General features: G+C 37.6%; 1 protein-coding gene across 2 annotated transcripts in view; it reads left to right on the forward strand.

The window, feature by feature from the left end:
* The window catches only part of NAA35 (N-alpha-acetyltransferase 35, NatC auxiliary subunit), a 102123-nt gene extending 79697 nt beyond the window's left edge, over window positions 1-22426 (forward strand). For both annotated transcript variants that reach the window (XM_052644874.1, XM_052644873.1), the window contains exons 16-23: window positions 646-744; window positions 1326-1504; window positions 8449-8585; window positions 17357-17424; window positions 18264-18404; window positions 18802-18924; window positions 21210-21290; window positions 22092-22426. In XM_052644874.1, coding sequence (XP_052500834.1) covers window positions 646-744; window positions 1326-1504; window positions 8449-8585; window positions 17357-17424; window positions 18264-18404; window positions 18802-18924; window positions 21210-21290; window positions 22092-22151 — 888 coding nt within the window. In that variant the 3' untranslated portion in view covers window positions 22152-22426. The remainder of the gene's footprint in view (window positions 1-645; window positions 745-1325; window positions 1505-8448; window positions 8586-17356; window positions 17425-18263; window positions 18405-18801; window positions 18925-21209; window positions 21291-22091) is intronic.
* Window positions 22427-24496: the final 2070 nt, after the last annotated feature.

The following is a 24496-nucleotide window of genomic DNA, read 5'->3' on the forward strand; positions in this document are numbered from 1 at the left end:
AAAAGATAAAAACAGTGATAAGGAACCTTAGTGAACAAGTGTTAGTCACACAGTTGTGTCTGACTCTTTGCGACCCCATGGACTGTAGCCCACAAGGCTTGTCTGTCCATGGAATTCTCCATGCAAGAATACTGGAGTGGATTGCCATTCCCTCCTCCCAGGGGATCTTCTCAACCCAGGGATTGAACCCAGGTCTCCTGTATTGCGGGCAGATTCTGTACTGTGCTTTTCTGGGTTTTAACCATCACCTAATTATTAGGCATTCTGGTATATTTAAAGCAGCACACAGAAGTGTCTGGCTTGAACAGTAGCTTTTAGCTTGAAACAAGCAGAAAAGAAACTGCTCTTGAATATGTGGGAAAATATCTAAAGATTGAAGGAATTATTTTTGCCATATGAGAACAAGTTTTGTAAACAATCACTTTCCTCTGGCTATTAATAATTTCTAGTATTGAGTTCCTGTAAAAGAAACACCTTTGTAATAAGTATGCATAGGCATTATTGTTACATACAGCATTTTTTCCCTTAAACCTGATTTTGAAAATTTGGAATGTTAATTTTCACTAGTATCAGCAGATTTCATATTGACAGTTAACAAATTATACTGTTAACAAATACAGTTAACAATCGTATTGTGTATTACAGCCATTCTGTAGTCTTATTCAGATCCATGGACATAACAGGGCTCGGCAGAGAGATAAACTCGGTCATATTCTTGAGGAATTTGCTACCTTGCAGGATGAGGTAAGAGCCAAAAAGAAGCCCTCCCTTCCAAAATAAGCAGTTCATATACCTTGACTAGATTTTCAGAAACAATTCTTTAGAACAATAATTTGACTACTTAATTTTTTAATATGGTGAATTTTCTTTTCCATTGAAATGTAACAGTTACATATACCAAAGAAAGGTTTACAGAAAGAAATAGAACAGTAATCTAAATAAAAAACATCTTAAATTATTATTTTATAATCAGTGAAAGGTGTAGAGCTGTAGTTTAATTAGAGTAATTTTACATTGTAATAAAAAATATATTAGTCTTCATTTAAATGTGAGCAACAGCAACATTGATAATGTAACTAAAGATCTGAAGCCAGTTCTTTTTATACTGTGAAGTCTTTTTAATCTAGGAAGTGTTTAGATAAATATTATCCTTTCAGAAATGAAAGGTTTGAATGTAGATCTAACCAAAGGTGCACTTGAAAGTATGAATTCTTTAAATGGTGAGAGTTACATTATCTGCTCATGTGCTATTTTTAGCTGTTACATTTTTTGTAATTCTTTCATTACCTTAACAAGTTGATATTAATGACATTTTGTTGTGATAGGCAGAGAAGGTTGATGCAGCTCTTCATACTATGCTGTTGAAACAGGAGCCCCACAGGCAGCATTTGGCCTGTTTAGGTACCTGGGTCCTTTACCATAACCTTCGAATTATGATACAGTATCTCCTAAGTGGCTTCGAATTGGAGCTCTACAGCATGCACGAGTATTATTACATATATTGGTAAGAGAATGATTGGAGTTAAAATTGATGGTGGGTGGGATAGATAAGATCTGTGAGAGTATCTGTAGAGTGTAATTTTAGGTTTTTTTTTATTTACTCTATTTGAATTTTACTTGTGGGACAGTTGAAGAATATCTATTGAAAATTAGAGCCAGATCATCTTAAAAATCTTAAGTGTTTTAATAGTGTACAAATACATTTTTTCTGCCATTTGAATTGTTATTTTAAAATTACTAATAAACTGCTTAGAAGTAAATTGATTAATGAACTTTTATCTGTTTCCAAAGAGAAAAATTAACATACATTTTGCCCTGACATCAGTGACACTAGGTACTAGCTGTGGAATGTACTTAAATGAATTAAAGTTCAAAATATGAACCAGATCCTCCTCCTGAGAAGAAATTATGGCTAAGATTATCATTGGGAGTATAACTGTTGCAAACTGGCCCTGAGGATTTGTCTCAGTAGCTTTAAAGAAGTTTACAAGAGGTAATCTTCAGCAGAGTAGTTCTTTACTTTCACTTGGGGAGATACATCTAGTAAGAGGATGCTTGAGAATATTTTAGACATGAAAAACCTGCCACAGAATAAAGTAAGAAAATTGACATCTAAAATGAATTCAGCTATCTTGCATCTTTTTTTCAGTCTAGCAAAGTATAGTAATTTGGTTGTAATTTAAAATAGAAATGACCTATTGTTACCCATCACAAACAGCTAAGTTTAGTATATTAGATCTAATTATAGTTATTCTTTTCAATTCATTTTTAAATTATTTAACTTAAAATATTGTGTATTCCCTGAAGTCACTGATGTGGAGGCAGGAAAATAATTATTTTCCACACCATTAACAGCATCCATGTTAGAGATGGGAATACCAAAACACCTTACCTGCCTCCTGAGAAACCTGTGTGCAGGTCAAGAAGCAACAGTTAGAACTGGACATGGACTAACAGACTGGTTCCAGATTGGGGAAGGAATACATCAAGGCTATATATTGTCACCCTGTTTATTTAACTGTATGCAGAGTACATCTGCGAAATGCCAGACTGGATAAATTACAAGCTGGAATCCAGATGGCCAAGAGAAATATCAATGTCTCAGATATGCAGATGATACCACCCTAATGACAGAAAGTGAAGGAGGAACTAAAGAGCCTCTTGATGAAAGTGAAAAAGGAGAGTAAAAAAGCTGGCTTAAAATTCAACATTAGAAAAATGAAGATCTTGAGATCTGGTCCCATCACTTCATGGATTACAGATGGGGAAAAAGTGGAAACAGTGGTACTTTTCTTTCTTAGGCTCTAAAATCACTGACGATAGTGACTGCAGCCACAAAATTAAAAGATGCTTGCTTCTTGGAAAAAAAGCTATGGCAAATCTAGACAGCATATTAAAAAGCAAAGATATTCCTTTGCTGACAGAGGTATGTAGAATCAAAGTTTTTCCAGTAGTCATGTACAGATATGAGAGTGGGACCATAAAGAAGGCTGAAGAGCTGAAGAATTGATGCTTCTGAACTGTGGTATTGAGAAAGACTCTTAAGAATCCCTTGGACTGCAGGGAGATAAATCCAGTCAATCCTATAAGAAATCAACCCTGAATATTCATTGGAAGGACTGATGCTGAAACTAAAGCTCCAATGCTTTGGCCGCCTGATGAGAAGAGCTGACATTGGAAAACTCTGATACTGGGAAAGACTGAGGGAAGGAGAAGAAGGGGACAACAGAGAATGAGATGGTTGGATAGCATCACCAAATCAATGGACATGAGTTTGAGCAAACTCTGTGAGATAGTGAAGGACAGAGTAGCCTGGTGTGCTGCAGTCCATGGGGTCTCAAAGAGTTGGACACAACTTAGCAACTGTACAGCAGCAGCATCGAACTTTACTTTCACCACCTGCACATCCACAACTGAGCATTGTTTCTGCATTGGAAAGTAATTCCAGTGCTGTAAAGAACAGTATTGCATAGGAACCAGGAATGTTAGGTCCATGAATTAAAGTAAATTGGATGTGGTCATGCAGGAGATGGCAAGAGTGAACATCAACATCTTAGAGATCAGTAAACTAAAATGGATGGGAATGGATGAGTTTAATTCAGAGGACCATTATATCTACTACTATGGGCAAGAACCCCCTGGAGTAGCCCTCACAGTCAATAAAAGTCCAAAATAGAGTACTTGGGTCCAATCTCAAAAATGACAGGATGATCTCAGTTCATTTCCAAGGCAAACCATTCAACATCACAGTAATCCAAGTCTATGCCCCAACCACTAATGCCAAAGAAGCTAAAATTGAACAATTCTATAAAAACCTACAAGACCTTGTAGAACTAATTCCATAATAAATAAATAAATGTCCTTTTCATATAGGGGATTGGAATGCAAAAGTAGGAAGTCAAGAGATACCTGGAATAAGAGGCAGTTTTGGCCTTGGAGTACAAATGAAGCAGGGCAGAGGCTAACAGTTTTGTCAAGAGAACACGTTGGTCATAGGAAACGCAACAATGCAAGAGATGACACTACACGTGGACATCACCAGATAGTCAGTACTGAAATTAGATTGATTATATTCTTTGCAGCTGAAGATTAGAAAGCTCCATACAGTCGACAAAAACAAGACCTGTAGCTGACAGGGGCAAAGATCATGAGCTGCTCATTAAAAAATTCAGACTTAAATTGAAGAAAGTAGGGAAAACCACTAGACCATTCAGGTATGACCTAAATCAGTGCTTTATGATTATACAGTGGAGGTGACAAATAGATTCAGGGAATTAGATCTAGTCATAGTATTGTACAGTAGGTGGTGACCAAAAGCATCCCAAAGAAAAAGAAATGTAAGAAGGCAGTGATTATCTGAGAAGACTTCACAAATAGCTGAGGAAAGAAGAGAAGTGAAAGGCAAAAGAGAAAGATATACCCAGCTGAATGCAAATTTCCAGAGAGTAGCAAGGAGAGATAAGAAAGCCTTCCTAAGTGATCAGTGCAAAGAAATAAAGGAAAACAATAGAGTGGAAAAGACTAGAGATTTCTTCAAGAAAATTGGAGATATCAAGGGGACATTTCATGCAAAGATGGGCACGGAAAGGTCAGACACAGTAAGTAACAGAAGTAGAAGACACTAAGAAGAGGTGGCAAGAATATGTGGAAGAACTATACCCAAAAAGATCTTAATGACCTAGATAACCATAATAATGTGGTCACTCACCTAGAGCCAGATATCTTGGACTGAAATCATGTGGGCCTTAGGAAGCATTACTACAAACAAAGCTGCTGGAGGTAATAAAATTCCAGCTAATCTTTTAAAAATCCTCAGAGATATTGCTGTTCAAGTGCTTCACTCATTGTTAGCAAATTTGGAAACTTAGCAGTGGCCAAAGACTAGAAAAGCTCAATTGTCCTTCCAATCCCAAAGAAGGGCAATGCCAAAGAAAGTTCAAACTACCATACAATTGTACTCATTTCACACACTAGCAAGGTGATGCTCAAATCCTTCAAGTCAGGCTTCAGCAGTACCTGAACTGAGAACTTCTAAATGTACAAGCTAGATTTTGAAGAGGTAGCGGAACCAAAGCCCAAATTGCTAAAGAGGTGGCAGTACCAGACCACCTTACCTGTCTCCTGAGAACCCTATATGCAGTCAAAAAGCAACAATTAGAACCAGACAAGGAACAATGGACTGGTTCAGAATTGGAAAAGGAGAATGTCAAAACTGTATACTGTCACCCTGCTAATTTAATTTATATGCAGAGTGCATCACGTGAAATGCCAGGCTGAATGAATCACAAGCTGGAATTAAGATTGCTAGAAGTGTCTGCAGATGATACCACTCTAATGGCAAAAAGTGAAGAGGAACTAAAGAGCCTCTTGATGAAGGTGAAAAAGGAGAGTGAAAAAGCTGCCTTAAAACTCAACATTCAAAAAACTAAGATCATGGCATCTGGTCCTGTTACTTCATGACAAAAGAAGGGGAAGACAGGGACAGATTTTATTTTATTGGGCTCCAAAATCACTGAGGATGGTGACTGCAGCCATGAAATTTGAAGATGCTTTCTCCTTGGAAGGAAAGCTACGACAAACCTAGACAGCATATTAAAAAGCAGAGACATCACTTTGCCAACAAAGGTCCATATAGTCAAAGCTATGGTTTTTCCAGTAGTCATGTATGAATCTCAGAGTTGGACATCCATAAAGAACACAGACCACAAGCAAACTGATGCTGGGAAAGACTCTTGAGAATCCCTTGGACAGCAAGGAGATAGATCCAGTCAGTCCTAAAGGAAATCAACCCTGAATATTTATGGGAAGGATTGATACTGAAGCTGAAGCTCCAATATTATGGCCACGTAATGCCAAGAGCTGACTCATTGGAAAGACCCTGATGCTGGGAAAGATGGAGAGCAGGAGGAAAGGAGGTGATGGAGGATGACATGGTTAGATAGCATCACTGACTCAATGGACAGGTGTTTAAGCAAACTGTGGGAGATAGTGAAGGACAGCAAAGGAAGCCTAGTGTGCTGTAGTCCATAGGGTCACACAGAGTCAGACATGACTTAGTGGCTGAACAACATAACCATTAACATGGTTTTGTTGTCATGAATGCTAGGGCTCTTAGCAGGTAATTCGTGGTTGTAAAAATGAATTCGAGCATCAGTATAGTTATGTGAGAAAAATATTATTTTGTATATTATCCAACATTCATGTAGGTAACAGCTCTTACCAACAGGTGTTATAGCTACTTAGAACTTTTTTTTTTTCATTAATTCATACTGGACACTCCTGTTCAAACAAGTCAGTTTGTAGAGGATTGTGCTCAAGTTTTGTTGTTTGAGGCAGCTGATTGGAAGCTTTTGTGCTCTTGATTGCTCAAAATATAATTTTTATATGCTCTTTGACACAAAGAATTGGCAGATGAATTACATTCAGATAAATACTTGAATAGAAATTTACTTGTATATTTGAGCAGATTCATTTCTTGCTAACAAAAGAAATTCTACTTCTGCTTGTAAGTATCCTGGTCTACTGTGATGTTAGTTTTAACTGCTGTTTAGTTTTAGTATTACAGATTGGGCTCCAGCATTTTTATAAAATATATATTGTTGTTGATCTTCCTGAATGTGATCCCTAGAGCATGTGGATCCTAAAAATCAGTTTAAAAAAAAAACTAAAACAATAATTCTTAAATTTAGCATGCATCATAATCACTTGGAAAGCAACTTGTTGGGCTCTGTTCTGGCATTCCTGGTTTAGTAGGTCTAGGGTAGGACCCCCCCAATCATTCGCATTTATAACTGCTTTGCTGGTGAGGCTGCTGCTGGTCCTGAGATCACAGTTTAGAACTGGTATAGAATATTAGCTCTTTGACTCTCTTTAGACAAAATTGTATATTAATTTTGATAAAGCAGTTAGTAAAAAGCTTGTTGATATATCTGATAAGTGAAAGGCATGAATTATGCCAGCTCTCCCCTTTACTCATCTGTCCTTGGGTTAGGTAGTCAGAAGGTAGAAGGTAGCATTAGTTCTCTATAGAAATCATCTCTTTGATAAGGTAGGTTACAAATCCTCATTTTATAGTGTGATGGGGGAAAAATTCATTTTTATTTTTTACAAGATTTTATAATAAGTGCTTTTCTTAAATTCATTGCCAGGAATTCTTTTCTCTCCACATAATACATACTTTTTCTAATCAGATAAAATCATACTTTATATATACTTTTTCTACTCAGATTTCCTGGTTTGCTTTAGCTGCCAGGAGGCTTAGTGCTCAGTTCAGTATTAAAATAAAGTACCTAAGTCATTCCAGGTGTATCTTTTCATTTGTTTTGCTTTTTTTTTCCTGGCTGTGCTATATTACTTGTGGAATTTTAGTTCCCTCAGGGATTGAAAACGGGCCATGCAGCAAAAGCACCCAAGTCCTAACCACTGGACTTCCAGAGAGTTCTCTTCCTTTGCTTTAAAATGTTCTTTTTTAACGTGTTTTAACAGTATAACCTGCCTTATAACTGTTTGAGAAATTTTCGGAATGTGTCATACAAACTTGATCATGAAATCTCTTATAAATCTTTGATTTTCATTTAATATAGTAGTGGTCCATAATTTTATTCAAGGAATATATATTTATATCCTAGGTTGGAACTATTTTTCTGGCCTAAGAGAAAGTATCATTTGCCATTTTAAACTTAAAAGAATTTAGTACCTGGTGAGATAATCTGTCTCACAATTCTTTATTGAATAAACTCAAGTAAATTATATGCTTGCATGTTTTTAATGTTTTAGAATCATTCTATCTAATACGTGTAATTTTTGTTCTGTATTTGTTTCCTTTTGTAATTAATAAGAAAATAAATTCTTTAATGGGTTTAGGTGAAATGTGACCTATATTAAGACAATTTGCTGGACATTTATTTGATCTACTGATATATGTAATTACCAAGAAGTCTTTTTTAATTGAAGTATAGTTGAGTTACAGTATTGTGTTAGTTTCAAGTGTATAGCATAATGATTCAGTACTTTTGCACATTATATTTAATTATAGGTCATTACATGATAATAAGTGTAATTCCCTGTACTATACAGTAAATCCTTGTTGCTTATCTATTTCATGTATAGTAGTTTGTATCTGTTAATCCTATACCCCTGATTTGTACCCCCTCCAGAAATCTTTTGAAAAGTTGTAAAACTCATATCATTGCAGTATATTTTCCATATTGTGTGGCAGCAAGTAATTTTCCATATTGTATGGCAACAGGATAGGGAAAGTTAATTATTTGTAATGGTCATTTTTTAAAGATCTAATCTACTAATTATCTATTTGAATAATCTTGTTTTAAAACAAAAAGCTTTTAAAACATTATATTAAAAAAATCTCTCTTTATTAGTACTAGTGCATGTGTTGACCAGGCTCTCATTCAGACATCTATCATTAACTAACATTTTCTTTCCATTAAGGTATCTCTCTGAATTTCTTTATGCCTGGTTGATGTCAACATTAAGTCGTGCCGATGGCTCTCAGATGGCAGAGGAAAGGATAATGGAAGAGCAGCAAAAAGGCCGTAGTAGTAAAAAAACAAAAAAAAAGAAGAAAGGTGATGGGAATTATTTTTAAACTTAAGAAATAAGTAACACTGGAATGTACTTTAATTTCATCAAATAATAGATCAATTAGTCATTATATTTTTATTCTCACCATCTTCTCTTCCCCGGTGGCTCAGCTGGTAAAGAATCCGCCTGCAGTGCGGAAGACCTGGGTTCAATCCCTGAGTTGGGAAGATCCCCTGGAGAAGGGAATGGCTACCCATTTCCATATTCTGGCCGAGAATTCATGGACAGAAGAGCCTGGCAGGCTACTATTAATGGGCTCTCAAAAGAGTCAGACACAACTCAGCAAATTTCACTCACTCACTCACTCATCTTTTCTTCGAAGATATTGGGGTAGAAACTGAGTCACAGTATTAGTGGTAGAATCCTTTTCGTTTCTTTCCTTGCTTTTCTTTTACTTCTTTCCTATTTCATGTGTCAAAGGACCTTAGGACAAGAAGTAGTAACCACATGGAGTAAGATAAGGAACAAGACAGCAGGAGACTTCCAATACTCTTTTGACAGAAGGCTGACAGCTCAGGAAGGAAGGAAATCTGGAGTGGTGCTCTTAACAGTCAAACAGAAAGATGATCATACACTGCCCAAGGACCATGAGAAGAAAGAAGGGTTTCCAGGGGACTACCCTATTAATCACTCATGGGCCGGTACAGATAGACTGTAGTCATTACAAAATAGTGCTTTGTGTTCCCTTCTGATTTCAGCAGTTTGAGTGGGTCATTAAATGACTATACTCATGGCTTTCCTGTAATAAGAAATTGTTTCTGTATTGTGACTTGAGAAAAAATTACAGTTAATTTATTTTATTTTTTATTTTTTATTTTTTTTTTAATTTTAAAATCTTTAATTCTTACATGTGTTCCCAAACATGAACCCCCCTCCCACCTCCCTCCCCATAACATCTCTGTGGGTCATCCCCATGCACCAGCCCCAAGCATGCTGTATCCTGCGTCGGACATAGACTAGCGATTCAATTCTTACATGATAGTATACTTGATAGAATGCCATTCTCCCATATCATCCCACCCTCTCCCTCTCCCTCTGAGTCCAAAAGTCCGTTATAGACAGCTGCGTCTTTTTTCCTGTCTTGCATACAGGGTCGTCGTTGCCATCTTTCTAAATTCCATATATATGTGTTAGTATACTGTATTGGTGTTTTTCTTTCTGGCTTACTTCACTCTGTATAATCAGCTCCAGTTTCGTCCATCTCATCAGAACTGATTCAAATGAATTCTTTTTAACGGCTGAGTAATACTCCATTGTGTATATGTACCACAGCTTTCTTATCCATTCATCTGCTGAGGGACATCTAGGTTGTTTCCATGTCCTGGCTATTATAATCAGTGCTGCGATGAACATTGGGGTACATGTGTCTCTTTCAGTTCTGGTTTCCTTGGTGTATATGCCCAGCAGTGGGATTGCTGGGTCATAAGGGAGTTCTATTTGCAATTTTTTAAGGAATCTCCACACTGTTCTCCATAGTGGCTGTACTAGTTTGCATTCCCACCAACAGTGTAGGAGGGTTCCCTTTTCTCCACACCCTCTCCAGCATTTATTGCTTGCAGATTTTTGGATCGCAGCCATTCTGACTGGTGTGAAGTGGTACCTCATTGTGGTTTTGATTTGCATTTCTCTGATAATGAGTGATGTTGAGCATCTTTTCATGTGTTTGTTAGCCATCCGTATGTCTTCTTTGGAGAAATGTCTATTTAGTTCTTTGGCCCATTTTTTGATTGGGTCGTTTATTTTTCTGGAATTGAGCTGCATAAGTTGCTTGTATATTTTTGAGATTAGTTGTTTGTCAGTTGCTTCATTTGCTATTATTTTCTCCCATTCAGAAGGCTGTCTTTTCACCTTGCTGATATTTTCCTTTGTTGTGCAGAAGCTTTTAATTTTAATTAGATCCCATTTGTTTATTTTTGCTTTTATTTCCAGAATTCTGGGAGGTGGATCATAGAGGATCCTGCTGTGATTTATGTCTGAGAGTGTTTTGCCTATGTTCTCCTCTAGGAGTTTTATAGTTTCTGGTCTTACATTTAGATCTTTAATCCATTTTGAATTTATTTTTGTGTGTGGTGTTAGAAAGTGATCTAGTTTCATTCTTTTACAAGTGGTTGACCAGTTTTCCCAGCACCACTTGTTAAAGAGATTGTCTTCACTCCATTGTATATTCTTGCCTCCTTTGTCAAAGATAAGGTGTCCATATGTGTGTGGATTTATCTCTGGGCTTTCTATTTTGTTCCATTGATCTATATGTCTGTCTTTGTGCCAGTACCATACTGTTTTGATGACTGTGGCTTTGTAGTAGAGCCTGAAGTCAGGCAAGTTGATTCCTCCAGTTCCATTCTTCTTTCTCAAGATTGCTTTGGCAATTCGAGGTTTTTTGTATTTCCATACGAATCTTGAAATTATTTGTTCTAGTTCTGTGAAAAATATGGCTGGTAGCTTGATAGGGATTGCATTGAATTTGTAAATTGCTTTGGGTAGTATACTCATTTTCACTATATTGATTCTTCCGATCCATGAGCATGGTATATTTCTCCATCTTTTAGTGTCCTCTTTGATTTCTTTCATCAGTGTTTTATAGTTTTCTATATATAGGTCTTTAGTTTCTTTGGGTAGATATATTCCTAAGTATTTTATTCTTTTCGTTGCAATGGTGAATGGAATTGTTTCCTTAATTGCTTTTTCTACTTTCTCATTATTGGTGTATAGGAATGCAAGGGATTTCTGTGTGTTGATTTTATATCCTGCAACTTTACTATATTCATTGATGAGCTCTAGTAATTTTCTGGTGGAGTCTTTCGGGTTTTCCATGTAGAGGATCATGTCATCTGCAAACAGTGAGAGTTTTACTTCTTCTTTTCCAATTTGGATTCCTTTTATTTCTTTTTCTGCTCTGATTGCTGTGGCCACAACTTCCAGAACTATGTTGAATAGTAGCGGTGAAAGTGGACACCCTTGTCTTGTTCCTGACTTTAGGGGAAATGCTTTCAATTTTTCACCATTGAGGATAATGTTTGCTGTGGGTTTGTCATATATAGCTTTTATTATGTTGAGGTATGTTCCTTCTATTCCTGCTTTCTGGAGAGTTTTTATCATAAATGGATGTTGAATTTTGTCAAAGGCCTTCTCTGCATCTATTGAGATAATCATATGGTTTTTATTTTTCAATTTGTTAATGTGGTGAATTACATTGATTGATTTGCGGATATTGAAGAATCCTTGCATCCCTGGGATAAAGCCCACTTGGTCATGGTGTATGATCTTTTTAATGTGTTGTTGGATTCTGATTGCTAGAATTTTGTTGAGGATTTTTGCATCTATGTTCATCAGTGATATTGGCCTGTAGTTTTCTTTTTTTGTGACATCTTTGTCAGGTTTTGGTATTAGAGTGATGGTGGCCTCATAGAATGAGTTTGGAAGTTTACCTTCCTCTGCAATTTTCTGGAAGAGTTTGAGTAGGATAGGTGTTAGCTCTTCTCGAAATTTTTGGTAGAATTCAGCTGTGAAGCCGTCTGGACCTGGGCTTTTGTTTGCTGGAAGATTTCGGATTACAGTTTCAATTTCCGTGCTTGTGATGGGTCTGTTAAGATTTTCTATTTCTTCCTGGTTCAGTTTTGGAAAATTGTACTTTTCTAAGAATTTGTCCATTTCTTCCACGTTGTCCATTTTATTGGCATACAACTGCTGATAGTAGTCTCTTATGATCCTTTGTATTTCTGTGTTGTCTGTTGTGATCTCTCCATTTTCATTTCTAATTTTATTGATTTGATTTTTCTCTCTTTGCTTCTTGATGAGTCTGGCTAATGGTTTGTCAATTTTATTTATCCTTTCAAAGAACCAGCTTTTGGCTTTGTTGATTTTTGCTATGGTCTCTTTTGTTTCTTTTGCATTTATTTCTGCCCTAATTTTTAAGATTTCTTTCCTTCTACTAACTCTGGGGTTCTCCAATTCTTCCTTTTCTAGTTGCTTTAGTTGTAGAGTTAGGTTATTTATTTGACTTTTTTCTTGTTTCTTGAGGTATGCCTGTATTGCTATGAACTTTCCTCTTAGCACTGCTTTTATAGTGTCCCACAGGTTTTGGGTTGTTGTGTTTTCATTTTCATTAGTTTCTATGCATATTTTGATTTCTTTTTTGATTTCTTCTGTGATTTGTTGGTTATTCAGAAGTGTGTTGTTCAACCTCCATATGTTGGAATTTTTAGTAGTTTTTCTCCTGTAATTGAGATCTAATCTTAATGCATTATGGTCAGAAAAGATGCTTGGAATGATTTCGATTTTTTTGAATTTATCAAGTTTAGATTTATGGCCCAGGATGTGATCTATCCTGGAGAAGGTTCCATGAGCACTTGAGAAAAAGGTGAAATTCATTGTTTTGGGGTGAAATGTCCTATAGATATCAATTAGGTCTAATTGATCTAATGTATCATTTAAAGTTTGCGTTTCTTTGTTAATTTTCTGTTTAGTTGATCTGTCCATAGGTGTGAGTGGGGTATTAAAGTCTCCCACTATTATTGTGTTATTGTTGATTTCCCCTTTCATACTTGTTAGCATTTGTCTTACATATTGCGGTGCTCCTATGTTGGGTGCATATATATTTATAATTGTTATATCTTCTTCTTGGATTGATCCTTTGATCATTATGTAGTGGCCTTCTTTGTCTCTTTTCACAGCCTTTGTTTTAAAGTCTATTTTATCGGATATGAGTGTTGCCACTCCTGCTTTCTTTTGGTCTCTATTTGCGTGGTATATCTTTTTCCAGCCCTTCACTTTCAGTCTGTATGTGTCCCTTGTTTTGAAGTGGGTCTCTTGTAAGCAGCATATAGAGGGGTCTTGTTTTTGTATCCATTCGGCCAGTCTTTGCCTTTTGGTTGGGGCGTTCAACCCATTTACGTTTAAGGTAATTATTGATAAGTATGATCCCGTTATCATTTACTTTATTGTTTTGGGTTCGGGTTTATACACCCTTTTCCTGTTTCCTGTCTAGAGAATATCCTTTAGAATTTGTTGGAGAGCTGGTTTGGTGGTGCTGAATTCTCTCAGCTTTTGCTTCTCTGTAAAGCTTTTGATTTCTCCTTCGTATTTGAATGAGATCCTTGCTGGGTATAGTAATCTGGGATGTAGGTTATTGTCTTTCATCACTTTAAGTATGTCTTGCCATTCCCTCCTGGCCTGAAGAGTTTCTATTGAAAGATCAGCTGTTATCCTTATGGGAATCCCCTTGTGTGTTATTTGTTGTTTTTCCCTTGCTGCTTTTAATATTTGTTCTTTGTGTTTGATCTTTGTTAATTTGATTAATATGTGTCTTGGGGTGTTTCCCCTTGGGTTTATCCTATTTGGAACTCTCTGTGTTTCTTGGACTTGGGTGATTATTTCCTTCCCCATTTTAGGGAAGTTTTCAACTATTATCTCCTCAAGGATTTTCTCATGATCTTTCTTTCTGTCTTCTTCTTCTGGGACTCCTATAATTCGAATGTTGGAGCGTTTCATATTGTCCTGGAGGTCTCTGAGATTGTCCTCGTTTCTTTTAATTCGTTTTTCTTGTTTCCTCTCTGATTCATTTATTTCTACCATTCTATCTTCTATTTCACTAATCCTATCTTCTGCCTCCGTTATTCTACTATTTGTTGCCTCCAGAGTGTTTCTGATCTCATTTATTGCGTTATTCATTATATTTTGACTCTTTTTTATTTCTTCTAGGTCCTTGTTAAACCTTTCTTGCATCTTCTCAATCCTTGTCTCTAGACTATTTATCTGTGATTCTATTTTGATTTCAAGATTTTGGATCATTTTCACTATCAATATTCGGAATTCCTTCTCAGGTAGATTCCCTACTTCTTCCTCTTTTGTTTGGTTTGGTGGGCAACTCTCCTGTTCCTTTACCTGCTGAGTATTCCTCTGTCTCTTCATCTTGGTTATATTGCTGGGTTTGGGGTGGCCTTTTTATATTCTGGTAGTTTGTGGAGTTTTCTTTATTATGGAGCTTCCTCACTGTGGGTGGGGTTCTATCAGTGGCTTGTCAAGGTTTCCTGGTTAGGGAGGCTTGTGTTGGAGTTCTGGTGGGTGGAGCTGGGTTTCTTCTCTCTGGAGTGCAGTGGAGTGACCAGTAATGGGTTATGAGACATCAAGGGTTTTGGAATAATTTTGAGCTGCCTGTATATTGAAGCTCAGGGGAGTGTTCCTGTGTTGCTGGAGAATTTGAGTGGTATGTCTTGTTTTGGAACTTGTTGGCCCTTGGGTGGAGCTTGGTTTCAGTGTAGGTATGAAGGCATTTGATGAGCTCCTATTGCTTAATGTTCCCTGAATTCAAGAGTTCTCTAATGTTTTCAGGCTTTGGATTTAAGCCTCCTGCTTCTGGTTTTCAGTTTTATTTTTACAGTAGCCTCTAGACTTCTCCATCTATACAGCACCGATGATAAAACATCTAGGTTAAAGATGAAAAGTTTCTCCACATTGAGGGACACTCAGAGAGGTTCACTGAGTTACAAGGAGAAGAGAAGATGGAGGGGGTAGTTAGAGGTAACTGGAATTAGATGTGGTGAGATCAAAAGAGGAGAGAGCAAGCTAGCCAGTAGTCACTTCCTTATGTGTGCTCTATAGTCTGGACCGCTCAGAGGTATTTACGGAGTTATACGGGGAAGAGGAGAGGGAGGAAGTAGACAGAGGTGACCAGGAGGATAAGAGAGAGGAATGAGAAGGAGAGAGACAAATCCTGCCAGTAACCAGTTCCTTAGGTGTTCTCCACCGTCTGGAACACACTGAGATTCACAGAGTTGGATAGAGAAGAGATGGGGGAGAAAAGAGACAGAGGCCACCTGGTGGAGAAAAAGGAGAGTCCAAAGGAGGAGAGAGTGGTCGAGCCAGTAATCTCGCTCTCAGGTAAACATGGGTAGTGAAGTTTGGGTTTTTAAATGTTCAAAATTGACAACAGAAACCTAAGAGCAAAGATTAAAAATCTAGAGTAGAGGTTGAATTTTAGAAAATACAATATTAAAGAAAAGAAGCAGAAGGAAAAAGGAAGAAAGAAAAAAAACACACAGGAATTATTTAAAAAACAAACAAACAAAAAAACAAACCAAAAAAAAAACAAAAAACCACCAACAACCATCCAAAGGCTATATATGTTGTTTGCCTTAAAAAAAAAAAAAAAAAAAAAAGTCTTTTTTTTTTTTTAAATAGTAATAGTAGGTTATAGAAATAAAAATTAGAGGATAAATAGAAGACTTAACAATTAAAAAAATAGTTAGAAAAAAAAAGAAGAAAAAAAGGAAAAAAAAAAAGGAATGATTTTAAAATTATTAAAAATATATCTGGCCGTTCTCTGATGTTTTGGGCCGTGTGGGATCACTTCCAAGGTGGTTCCCTCTGTTTAACTTCTTCTGTTTGCTGGTTTTTTAGGCTCACTAGTTCAGTCGCGCTGTGGGGAGGGGGGGTGCTGCAAACAAATAGCACTGTCGTGTGCACAGTGTCTCAGCCCCGCCTGACTTGTCCCTTCTTGCGGCGTACAAACCGCTCCGGCTCTACGATGCTCAGCCGGGAACCGTCTGGGGCCGGCCCTAGGCTGCGTGCACTTCCCCGGTCCAAGCCACTCAGGCCGCCCTCAGAGGCACAGATTTGGCTGGGACTGCGTTTTGTGCCCTTCCCAGGTCCGAGTAGCTCAGGAGTTTGGCGAGCGCGATCACCGCGGCGTGTCACCTTTTCTGCCGCTGCTTCTCAGCTTTCTGGGTGGACCGCTGGCGTCCCCCGTGAGGCAGATTGTGAGTGTCCAGCACCCCCAGAAGTCTTAGCAAAGAGGCTTGCTTGCAGTTAGGTAATTAAAGTCTCTCCGGGTCTGCAATTGCCCCTTTCCAGTCCTTACGGCTCTGGCTGCCTGTCCCCGGCGGGGGATGGTCTGCAGCCGGCTTTTTCCGTTCCGTCCTTTGTTCTGTGCTCGGTCCTAGCGGTATCTTATGATCGAGCTTTTCGGGCGGTAGCTATCCCACAGTCTGGTTTGCTAGCCCCAGTTAGATCGTTCTGGTTGTGCGTGGGGCGTTCCTGCCCGATTCTTACAAAGCACTGCAGCCCGCGCCTCCCGCGCGTCCCTGCCCTGCCCCCACTTCCCAATGGCGGATGCAGGCGTCTGTGCCGCTTTTCCGCTGGGGGAGTTACTGTTGGGCTTGTAATCTCTTGGTCTTAATTATTTCTTTATTTTTCCTTCCTGTTATGTTGCCCTCTGTGTTTCCAAGATTCGCCACCGACTCGGCAGGGAGAGTGTTTCCTGGTGTTTGGAAATCTCTCTTCTTAAAATTCCCTTCCCGGGACGGAGCTCCCTCCCCACCGCCTTTGTCTCCTTTTTCGTCTTTTATATTTTTTCCTACCTGTTTTTGAAGACAATGGTCTGCTTTTCTGGATGCCTGATAACCTCTGCCAGCCTACAGAAGTTGTTTTGTGGAGTTTGCTCGGCGTTGAAATGTTCTTTTGAGGAATTTGTGAGGGAGAAAGTGGTCTTCCCGTCCTATTCCTCCGCCATCTTTATCCCGTCCCCCTACAGTTAATTTATACTGAAATCTTATGGTTTGGGGAACACAATTACTGTCTAACCTTAGCTCTATTTTATTATTTGTAGATTTGGGCCATAAAGTTTAGCCTGTGGTAACAAACTTTTTAATATTTTAATTTGGTAAACAAGATAGAAGATTTTTTTTTAATTTAGATTTCTTCTGCAGTAATGCAAGAGGAGGAGGGAAAAGAATTTGGATAATTTTCTTTCTAATTATAGTTCGCCCATTGAGCCGAGAGATCACAATGAGCCAGGCATATCAGAATATGTGTGCTGGAATGTTCAAAGTAAGTTGCTACATTGCTATTTTATTATTTAACTAAAATGAACTCTCCTGTGATTCTAGGTTCTAATTTAACCTTCATTTTTACTAATTGTCTGCTTAAAAATGACCTTTTATCCAAGTCTATTGGTTTTATTAATTTGTTTAACAGATACTGAACATTTGTCATATGTCAGATGTCTTGTACTAGGTGCATTGTGAGATACCAAGTCTAAGCTGATACGATCCTTGTCTCAAGTGCCTAGTTAATGTTAGACCAGATGACATGTATGTGGCATGGATACTAAGAGAGGGAAGAGTTTACTTCTGATTGATGATCAGAAAAGGTTTCTTGGAAGAGATGGGTTCCAGAGTTTTTTAGAAGTATGTTAGGAAAGGGGCAAGCTCCATAATGAAGGGGTTAATTTAAGCAAAGCAAGCATTTTCAGGAGATAGTAACTCGAGGAAACATACTAAAATACATAAAATAGAACATGGAATTCTGTTCGGAAAACAGGGTCAGTGCTTTTCTTATAGAAGTGATATATTACTATTTCTTCAGGAGCTTTTACTTGAAGTTTTCAAAGCTGTTACAAGAGCCTTAAGAAGAAGAATATGCATGTGGCACAATTTCACTGGGGAAATTGAAATATTAGACACTAGAACATGAATATTTTTCATATAAAAGATGGTGCAGAATATCAAAATGAGTATTAAAGCTAGTTTTTCTCTTCCTGTTTTTGATTTCTGGGCCTTGTTTTGATTAACTGTATATAAATAGCTGTTTCTTATTTTCTGCTCTCTGTTAATGAGGATGTTCACATTTTCATACTGTTACCATCTTTCTCTCTCTTTGTACTGTAGACCATGGTAGCTTTTGACATGGATGGCAAAGTACGAAAACCCAAGTTTGAGCTTGATAGTGAACAAGTTCGATATGAGCACAGATTTGCTCCATTCAACAGTGTGATGACACCACCACCAGTGCACTATCTGCAGTTCAAGGTGAACCTGCTCCTTAGAATAACTGCAAAATATTTAGTCTTAGACCTTCTTGGAGATGTGCTATTTGTACCTAGCCATTTTGCTGAAATAGTCAAGTGAAACTCTTATTGCACCAGTGAGATAAAGGGATGATATAGCAATTTTAAATAGTGTGAATATTATTTGACTTTGTTGGGTATACCCATCACATTAACAGTTATTTAAATATAGAGAATAATATGAAGTGTGGTATATAAAGGTTGAAAATTGAATAGGAAAAAACCAGGACATGCAGAGTGTTTGCTTTAGTGTCCATATGTGAATGGATAATCAATGTAGAATTCTTTAATTTAAGAAAGTATTTTAGAGTTTTTTCACATTAAACATATTTTAAATAATAATATTTCTTCCTTTTTAGGAAATGTCTGACCTCAATAAGTATAGCCCTCCTCCTCAGTCTCCAGAACTGTATGTGGCAGCTAGTAAGCACTTTCAGCAGGCAAAAATGATACTGGAAAATATCCCAAACCCAGACCATGAGGTAAAACTGCAGTCACAGTTATTCTACAGGAAGTTTGTCAGGAAGTACATCACTTACTACTGGATAATAGTTTAATTATAAAATGAACCTTATAGTATTAATAAATGAAGACTGTGATGTTTCTGCTAAGGATTTCAATCACTTTGTTAACCTTGTCAGACTTAAAATTATATGATGAAAGAAGTGATACAAATATCTCCTTTGTGTAAATTTAGAAATCAGTGCAAAGAGAAATTAGTACTTAGAACCATAAAGCTGGAAGAATAGAAATAAGACCCAGATTGATCTACAGCTCAGTAATGTTAACATTAAATTTTAAAAATTTTAATCTATAGTTTACTGTATTAAAATATAATTATATAAATCTTAAATCTAAAAAATGATCTGGTCAGTTATCACAGGAAGTAAAAACAACCTTATTCTATTTGACCATTTAAAATAAAGCCTATTGTTTTGAAGACTATTTTGAGTATCATTCTACAGAGCTTAGAACTTGCAAAATACAAAATATTGTTTCAGCCTCTTATGAGTTTGATTAACTTACTATATAACCTAGTTTATTGAAATGTATTTATTCTGTAAATGAGAGTAACACACCGACCATTTTGAGGGGTATATCTTGATACAGCCTCCATGAAAGGTATTTTAGCGATCTGTCAAAAAATCACAGGTACCTAGGCCCTGAAATTCTGCTTCTTGGGATTTACCTTACAGATACCTGTGTACATGTGGGAAATGATAAATACACAGACATTGTCGAGTGTGTATTATGTCCTAAGTACTCTGGTATATTCCAGCAGGGGGAAAAAAACCAAACAGAAATCTGGACCCTTCTAGGGGCAGCAGGGGGCAGGCAGCAAATAAATAGTCTATTAGAAGATCAGAAGTACTATGAAGAAAAACCTTAAAAGAGATTTTTCTTCTGAGAATAGAGATAGTGAATGCTCCCAGAGGTATGGAAGTGGAAGGGATTAGACATTTTTAAATAAGTTGGCCTCTGAGAAAATCTTGGAGGAAGGTAGAGAAGCAAGGATATGACCACCCAGGAATGGAGCCTTCTAGGCAGGGGGATCCACATGTGTAAAGGTACAAAGGCAGGAGTGTTGCTGGGAGTATTTGAAGAACAGCCCAGGGCTGTGTGCTGGAGTGAGGTGAACACAGGTTTGAGCTGTTGGAGAGTTTTAATGTGACCAGATCTGATTTTTGTTCTAAAGTATCACCATGCTGGCCACTGTGTTGGTAAAATAGACTGGTGAAATCAAGGATGGAAGCCAGGGAGCCAGTTAAGAGGCCATGTCTGTGATCCAGGTGACAGATGGTAGTGCCAGTGGATCAGAAGTGATTCCATTCTCTATAAATTTTAAGGTCTAGCCAGTGGGATTGACTGATGGATTGGAGGTGAAATTAGAGAAAAACAGGAGTCAAGGATGGTTTTGAGGTTTTTGACCTGAGCACCATCTGGTTGGATTGAGTTGTAAGGGGAAGACTGAGGCTGGAACATGTGGGGAGGCAAGGCTGGGAAGGTCAGGAGCTCAGTTTTGGACATGGCTTTTGGATGCCCAAATGGAGTAGTCATGTAGGTGAGTGGCTATGTGATAATGGAGCTGAGGGGCAGCAGTTCCTGAACTTGAGGTGATGTGTCAAGTGAGGTCAGTAAGAAGTAGGCAATTTTTTTTTCTTCAAGTTGCCCATTACTCCCTCTTAAAGAGAAGTGAGTATTCCATTCCATTGTTACTCATATTTTCAGGTGAAACGTTTTGGACAAATGGTTGTCAGAAATACCAGTTAAAGGACGCTTACTGCCTGCTAGGCGTGAGTTTCAGATTGTAATATGTGTTAACTCAGTCCTCACAAATCTTTGTGGGATAGGTAAATTATATCCCCATTTTTACAAATGAAGAAACTGAGAACAGAGAGATTAGAAAACTTGCAGAGGTTTCACAGCTATTAAGTGGCAAAACTGGACTTTGAAACTAGACAGCTTAACTCTAGAGTCTGTGCCCCTAACATGTTGTACTGCTTTGCAGGACTTCACAATGTAATGCTTTTTGGTTTTAATGAAAACAAGATACAGTAGTCCTTTCAAGTTTTCATGATGGTAAACTAGAGTTCTTTGTTACTAAAAGATACATGGTGGTACTCATATTTTGAAATTGGTTTCATTTTAATAAAATACTGACACTTATTTTGGGCCACATTCCTATTGGTATCTATAAATCAATATATTTTGACTATGAATTTTATGTTTTGATTGTTTCAATAGCTTAATGTTGTTTATTATTTAGGTCAATAGAATTTTAAAGGTTGCCAAACCCAACTTTGTGGTCATGAAGTTATTGGCAGGAGGACACAAAAAGGAATCAAAGGTAAAATATATTGTTATTCAATTGTTATAAACTTCATTTTTTTTAGTAAGATGAATAAATATTACAAAAAAGTCAAAATGCCCATAAAGATGATTCTAAAAGAGATTCAGTGGCAGAAAATAAATTGGAGCTTGCCATTTTGCCTTGAAACTTACAGATTTTGTTGACTTAAAATCTCTAAAGTTTGCTCTGCCCTTCCACATAAATTACTGAATGACTTCAGGTAACAAAAGAAAATGTGTGAAAACCAATTTATGGGAGTTATTTAAAAAGTCATCCATCTTTAGAAAAGTGAATGCTTCAGTAAATGAATACTTTAATTGCTCGGGAGATGGAAGATTCTGTAAGCCTCCCTTGGTTGGTGTTTCATTGGTGCTGTATCAACATTCGGTGCAGAAGAAAGAGGCCAACCACTGAGCCATTTCTGCTGGCATCTGTGCATTATGTAATACATACCTCTATTTGTTTGTTCTCATTGCTTTTCTGTTATCCCTCTTTCTTATCACCTCTGCTTTACCAGTGACTCTCTTCATTGCTCAGAAGTAGCAGCTACCCTGGGACCGAAAGAAATCACTGACCCATGACCTTTTCCTGTAATTTAAGTCTATCTTCATTAAGTATTCTCTAAAAATAGAAAACCATTGGTCAGCATGTTTTCTAATGACCTTCACAGATGCAGAGATAAGCTAAATCATTTTCTTTTCCTTGTTTCTAAAAACACAAGAGTCTAAAATTAAAAGTCCTTATTTTGTTTACTGTCTAAATATGTATAAGATACATTGATTGACTTTGTTTTCACAGGTTCCTCCTGAATTTGATTTCTCTGCTCACAAATATTTTCCTGTTGTGAAACTTGTTTGAGAGAAAGACTGAAAAGGGGACCAAAAGGGTGGAGTCTACTTTCAGATTCTGTTCTTAGAGGATCTATCCATCAGTCTTACCACATAACGTGAAGTGAAATGGATTTCTTGGATAACAACCCATTATAAGGAATACTTTTAATTTGACAGCCTTATATGACGTGAATGAAAACTGCTGTTTTAAAGTGGTTTATTATGTTCCATGGATGAAACTAGTCTTATCGAATGCATTGATGAATGTTATATGGTTTTATTACAGATTTAATCATAAATCATTTTTTATGAATGAGTGAAAATAGTGTTTGTAAAGGTTAATAAATTTCTTGACAAAAAAATGCACTAGTGGGGATGAAAAAATAGCACTTTGTTGATACGTGTTAAGAATTGAAGGTGTTTACTCTTAATATTTGAGCAGTTCAAAATTAAAAGTTTCAAATCAAGGGATTTAGTAAACACTCACATGGGATTTGGGCTAAATACACTTAAGGGAGGTTTTGGGGGACCGTCTATGGGGTCACACAGTCGGACACGACTGAAGCGACATAGCAGCAGCAGCAGCAGCAGCAGCAGCAGCAGCAGCAGCAGCAGCAGCAGCAGCAGCAGCAGCAGCCGCCTAGCTATATAGGGATACTAAGTCACAGGGATTGTGATTTTGTGTGTCACAGTATCTTATATATCAGAATTTTTTTTGTCAGAATGTTTTTAATCCTTTTAACTGTTACTTTTAGCCCTTTTTTTTTTTAAGATAACACATCATGTTTACTAGTGATATTATAGGATTAGGTTTAAACATGACATACTGCTTTTTATTACCACTTACTTAGTTTAACCCATGAAACATTTTCAGCTGGGGCCTTTCCAGCATCCTCTGGCTCTGAAAATTGACTTAAATTCACCTGTACCTACAAGTGCCCAGTGCCAGTGGTCCCAGCTTTCTTCCTTTGCTGCTAGTTCCTCCCCCGTCTGCACTGCTGTTCTGTCCCATATTGCCGTGATATCTGGGGCCCTTTCCTTTCTTTAGTCCTGCTATTAACAAGACAGTATTGTTAGCAGAAGGAGTTACATTGAGCCTTTGGCTTGGCTTAAAACCAGCAGCAGTTTTGTATTTCCTTTATGGTTGAAAGGGTTCTGAGTTTCAAGTATCTTAATTCTTATTTGACACCGTTCTTGCAGATGTCTTATTGAAACTTTATTTCTGGAAATATCTTAAAGCAGCTAACCTGCATAAATCTTGCCTACTGTAGTAGAGCCGACTGTAGAGTAAGAACATTCCTGACTCCTCTTTCTCAGCTCCTGAAACAGACAGGCTCTCTTTACCAAGAGTGGTGATAAACATGTTATCCAGGAACAGCCAGTAGACATCTTGAAATCTCAGAATCCAGAAGTCTTAAAAAAAAAAAAGTAGTCTGTACAAAAGAAACAGCTATAAAGAGATAAAGAATGTATCTGTTGCGTTCTATTTGGTTAGTTTTCTGGGAAGGAAAACACTGTTTGTGGCTGGTAATTTCTGGTCATTTTAAACAAGAAAAATGGTACAAAAGAGGCAACAGAAGAAAGAATTCAAAACGCAAAGAGGCTAAATGAGGCACCAAGATTTGGCAGATAGCCAAGAGCCTGAGGCGAGCTATAAGAATGTGGATCAGTGCCAACAGAAACCATGGATTAAGAGCGTGCGCTAGCATTTTTAAATTGATGTCTAGTTAGGTCAGCTGCTTCCCTGGTGGCTCAGAAGTTAAAGCGTCTGCCTGCAATGTGGGAGACCTGGGTTCGATCCTTTGGTCGGGAAGATCCCCTAGAGAAGGAAATGGCAACCCACTACAGTATTCTTGCCTGGACAGTCCCATGGACGGAGGAGCCTGGTGGGCTACAGTCCACGGGGTCGCAAAGAGTCGGACATGACTGAGTGACTTCACTTTCACTTTAGGTCAGCTGCAAATGTACATGAAAGTTACTGTGCAAGTGTTCTGCCTAATTATAGAGCACCTAAGGCTGTTTTTTCAGGAGTGGCTCTTCTCCCTAAGAGCAAAGAGTGTTCCTAAGCTTCAGCTGCAGGTTTCTAATCAGAAAAGCTGAAAGTTGCCTTTTTCAGAACTTTTTAGAAACCTACCATGCAAGGTGCAAAAAAAAAAAATGATGGGGGAAATAAGACTACCTCTCCCCTCACAGATCTAACCACCATATGAATGCAGGAAAACCACCTCTCCCCTCACAGATCTAACAAGCATAAGAATGCAGAAAAACTAACAAGTCTTTATCATGCCCTGGGGAAAATGCAGTGTGCTGGTGTAGGAGACCCACCTCACATGATTTATGGAGAAAGTCACCGTCTCATCCAGGTCCCAAAGG

Source organism: Budorcas taxicolor, chromosome 8 (assembly GCF_023091745.1).
Source record: "Budorcas taxicolor isolate Tak-1 chromosome 8, Takin1.1, whole genome shotgun sequence".
Taxonomy (NCBI): Eukaryota; Metazoa; Chordata; class Mammalia; order Artiodactyla; family Bovidae; genus Budorcas; species Budorcas taxicolor.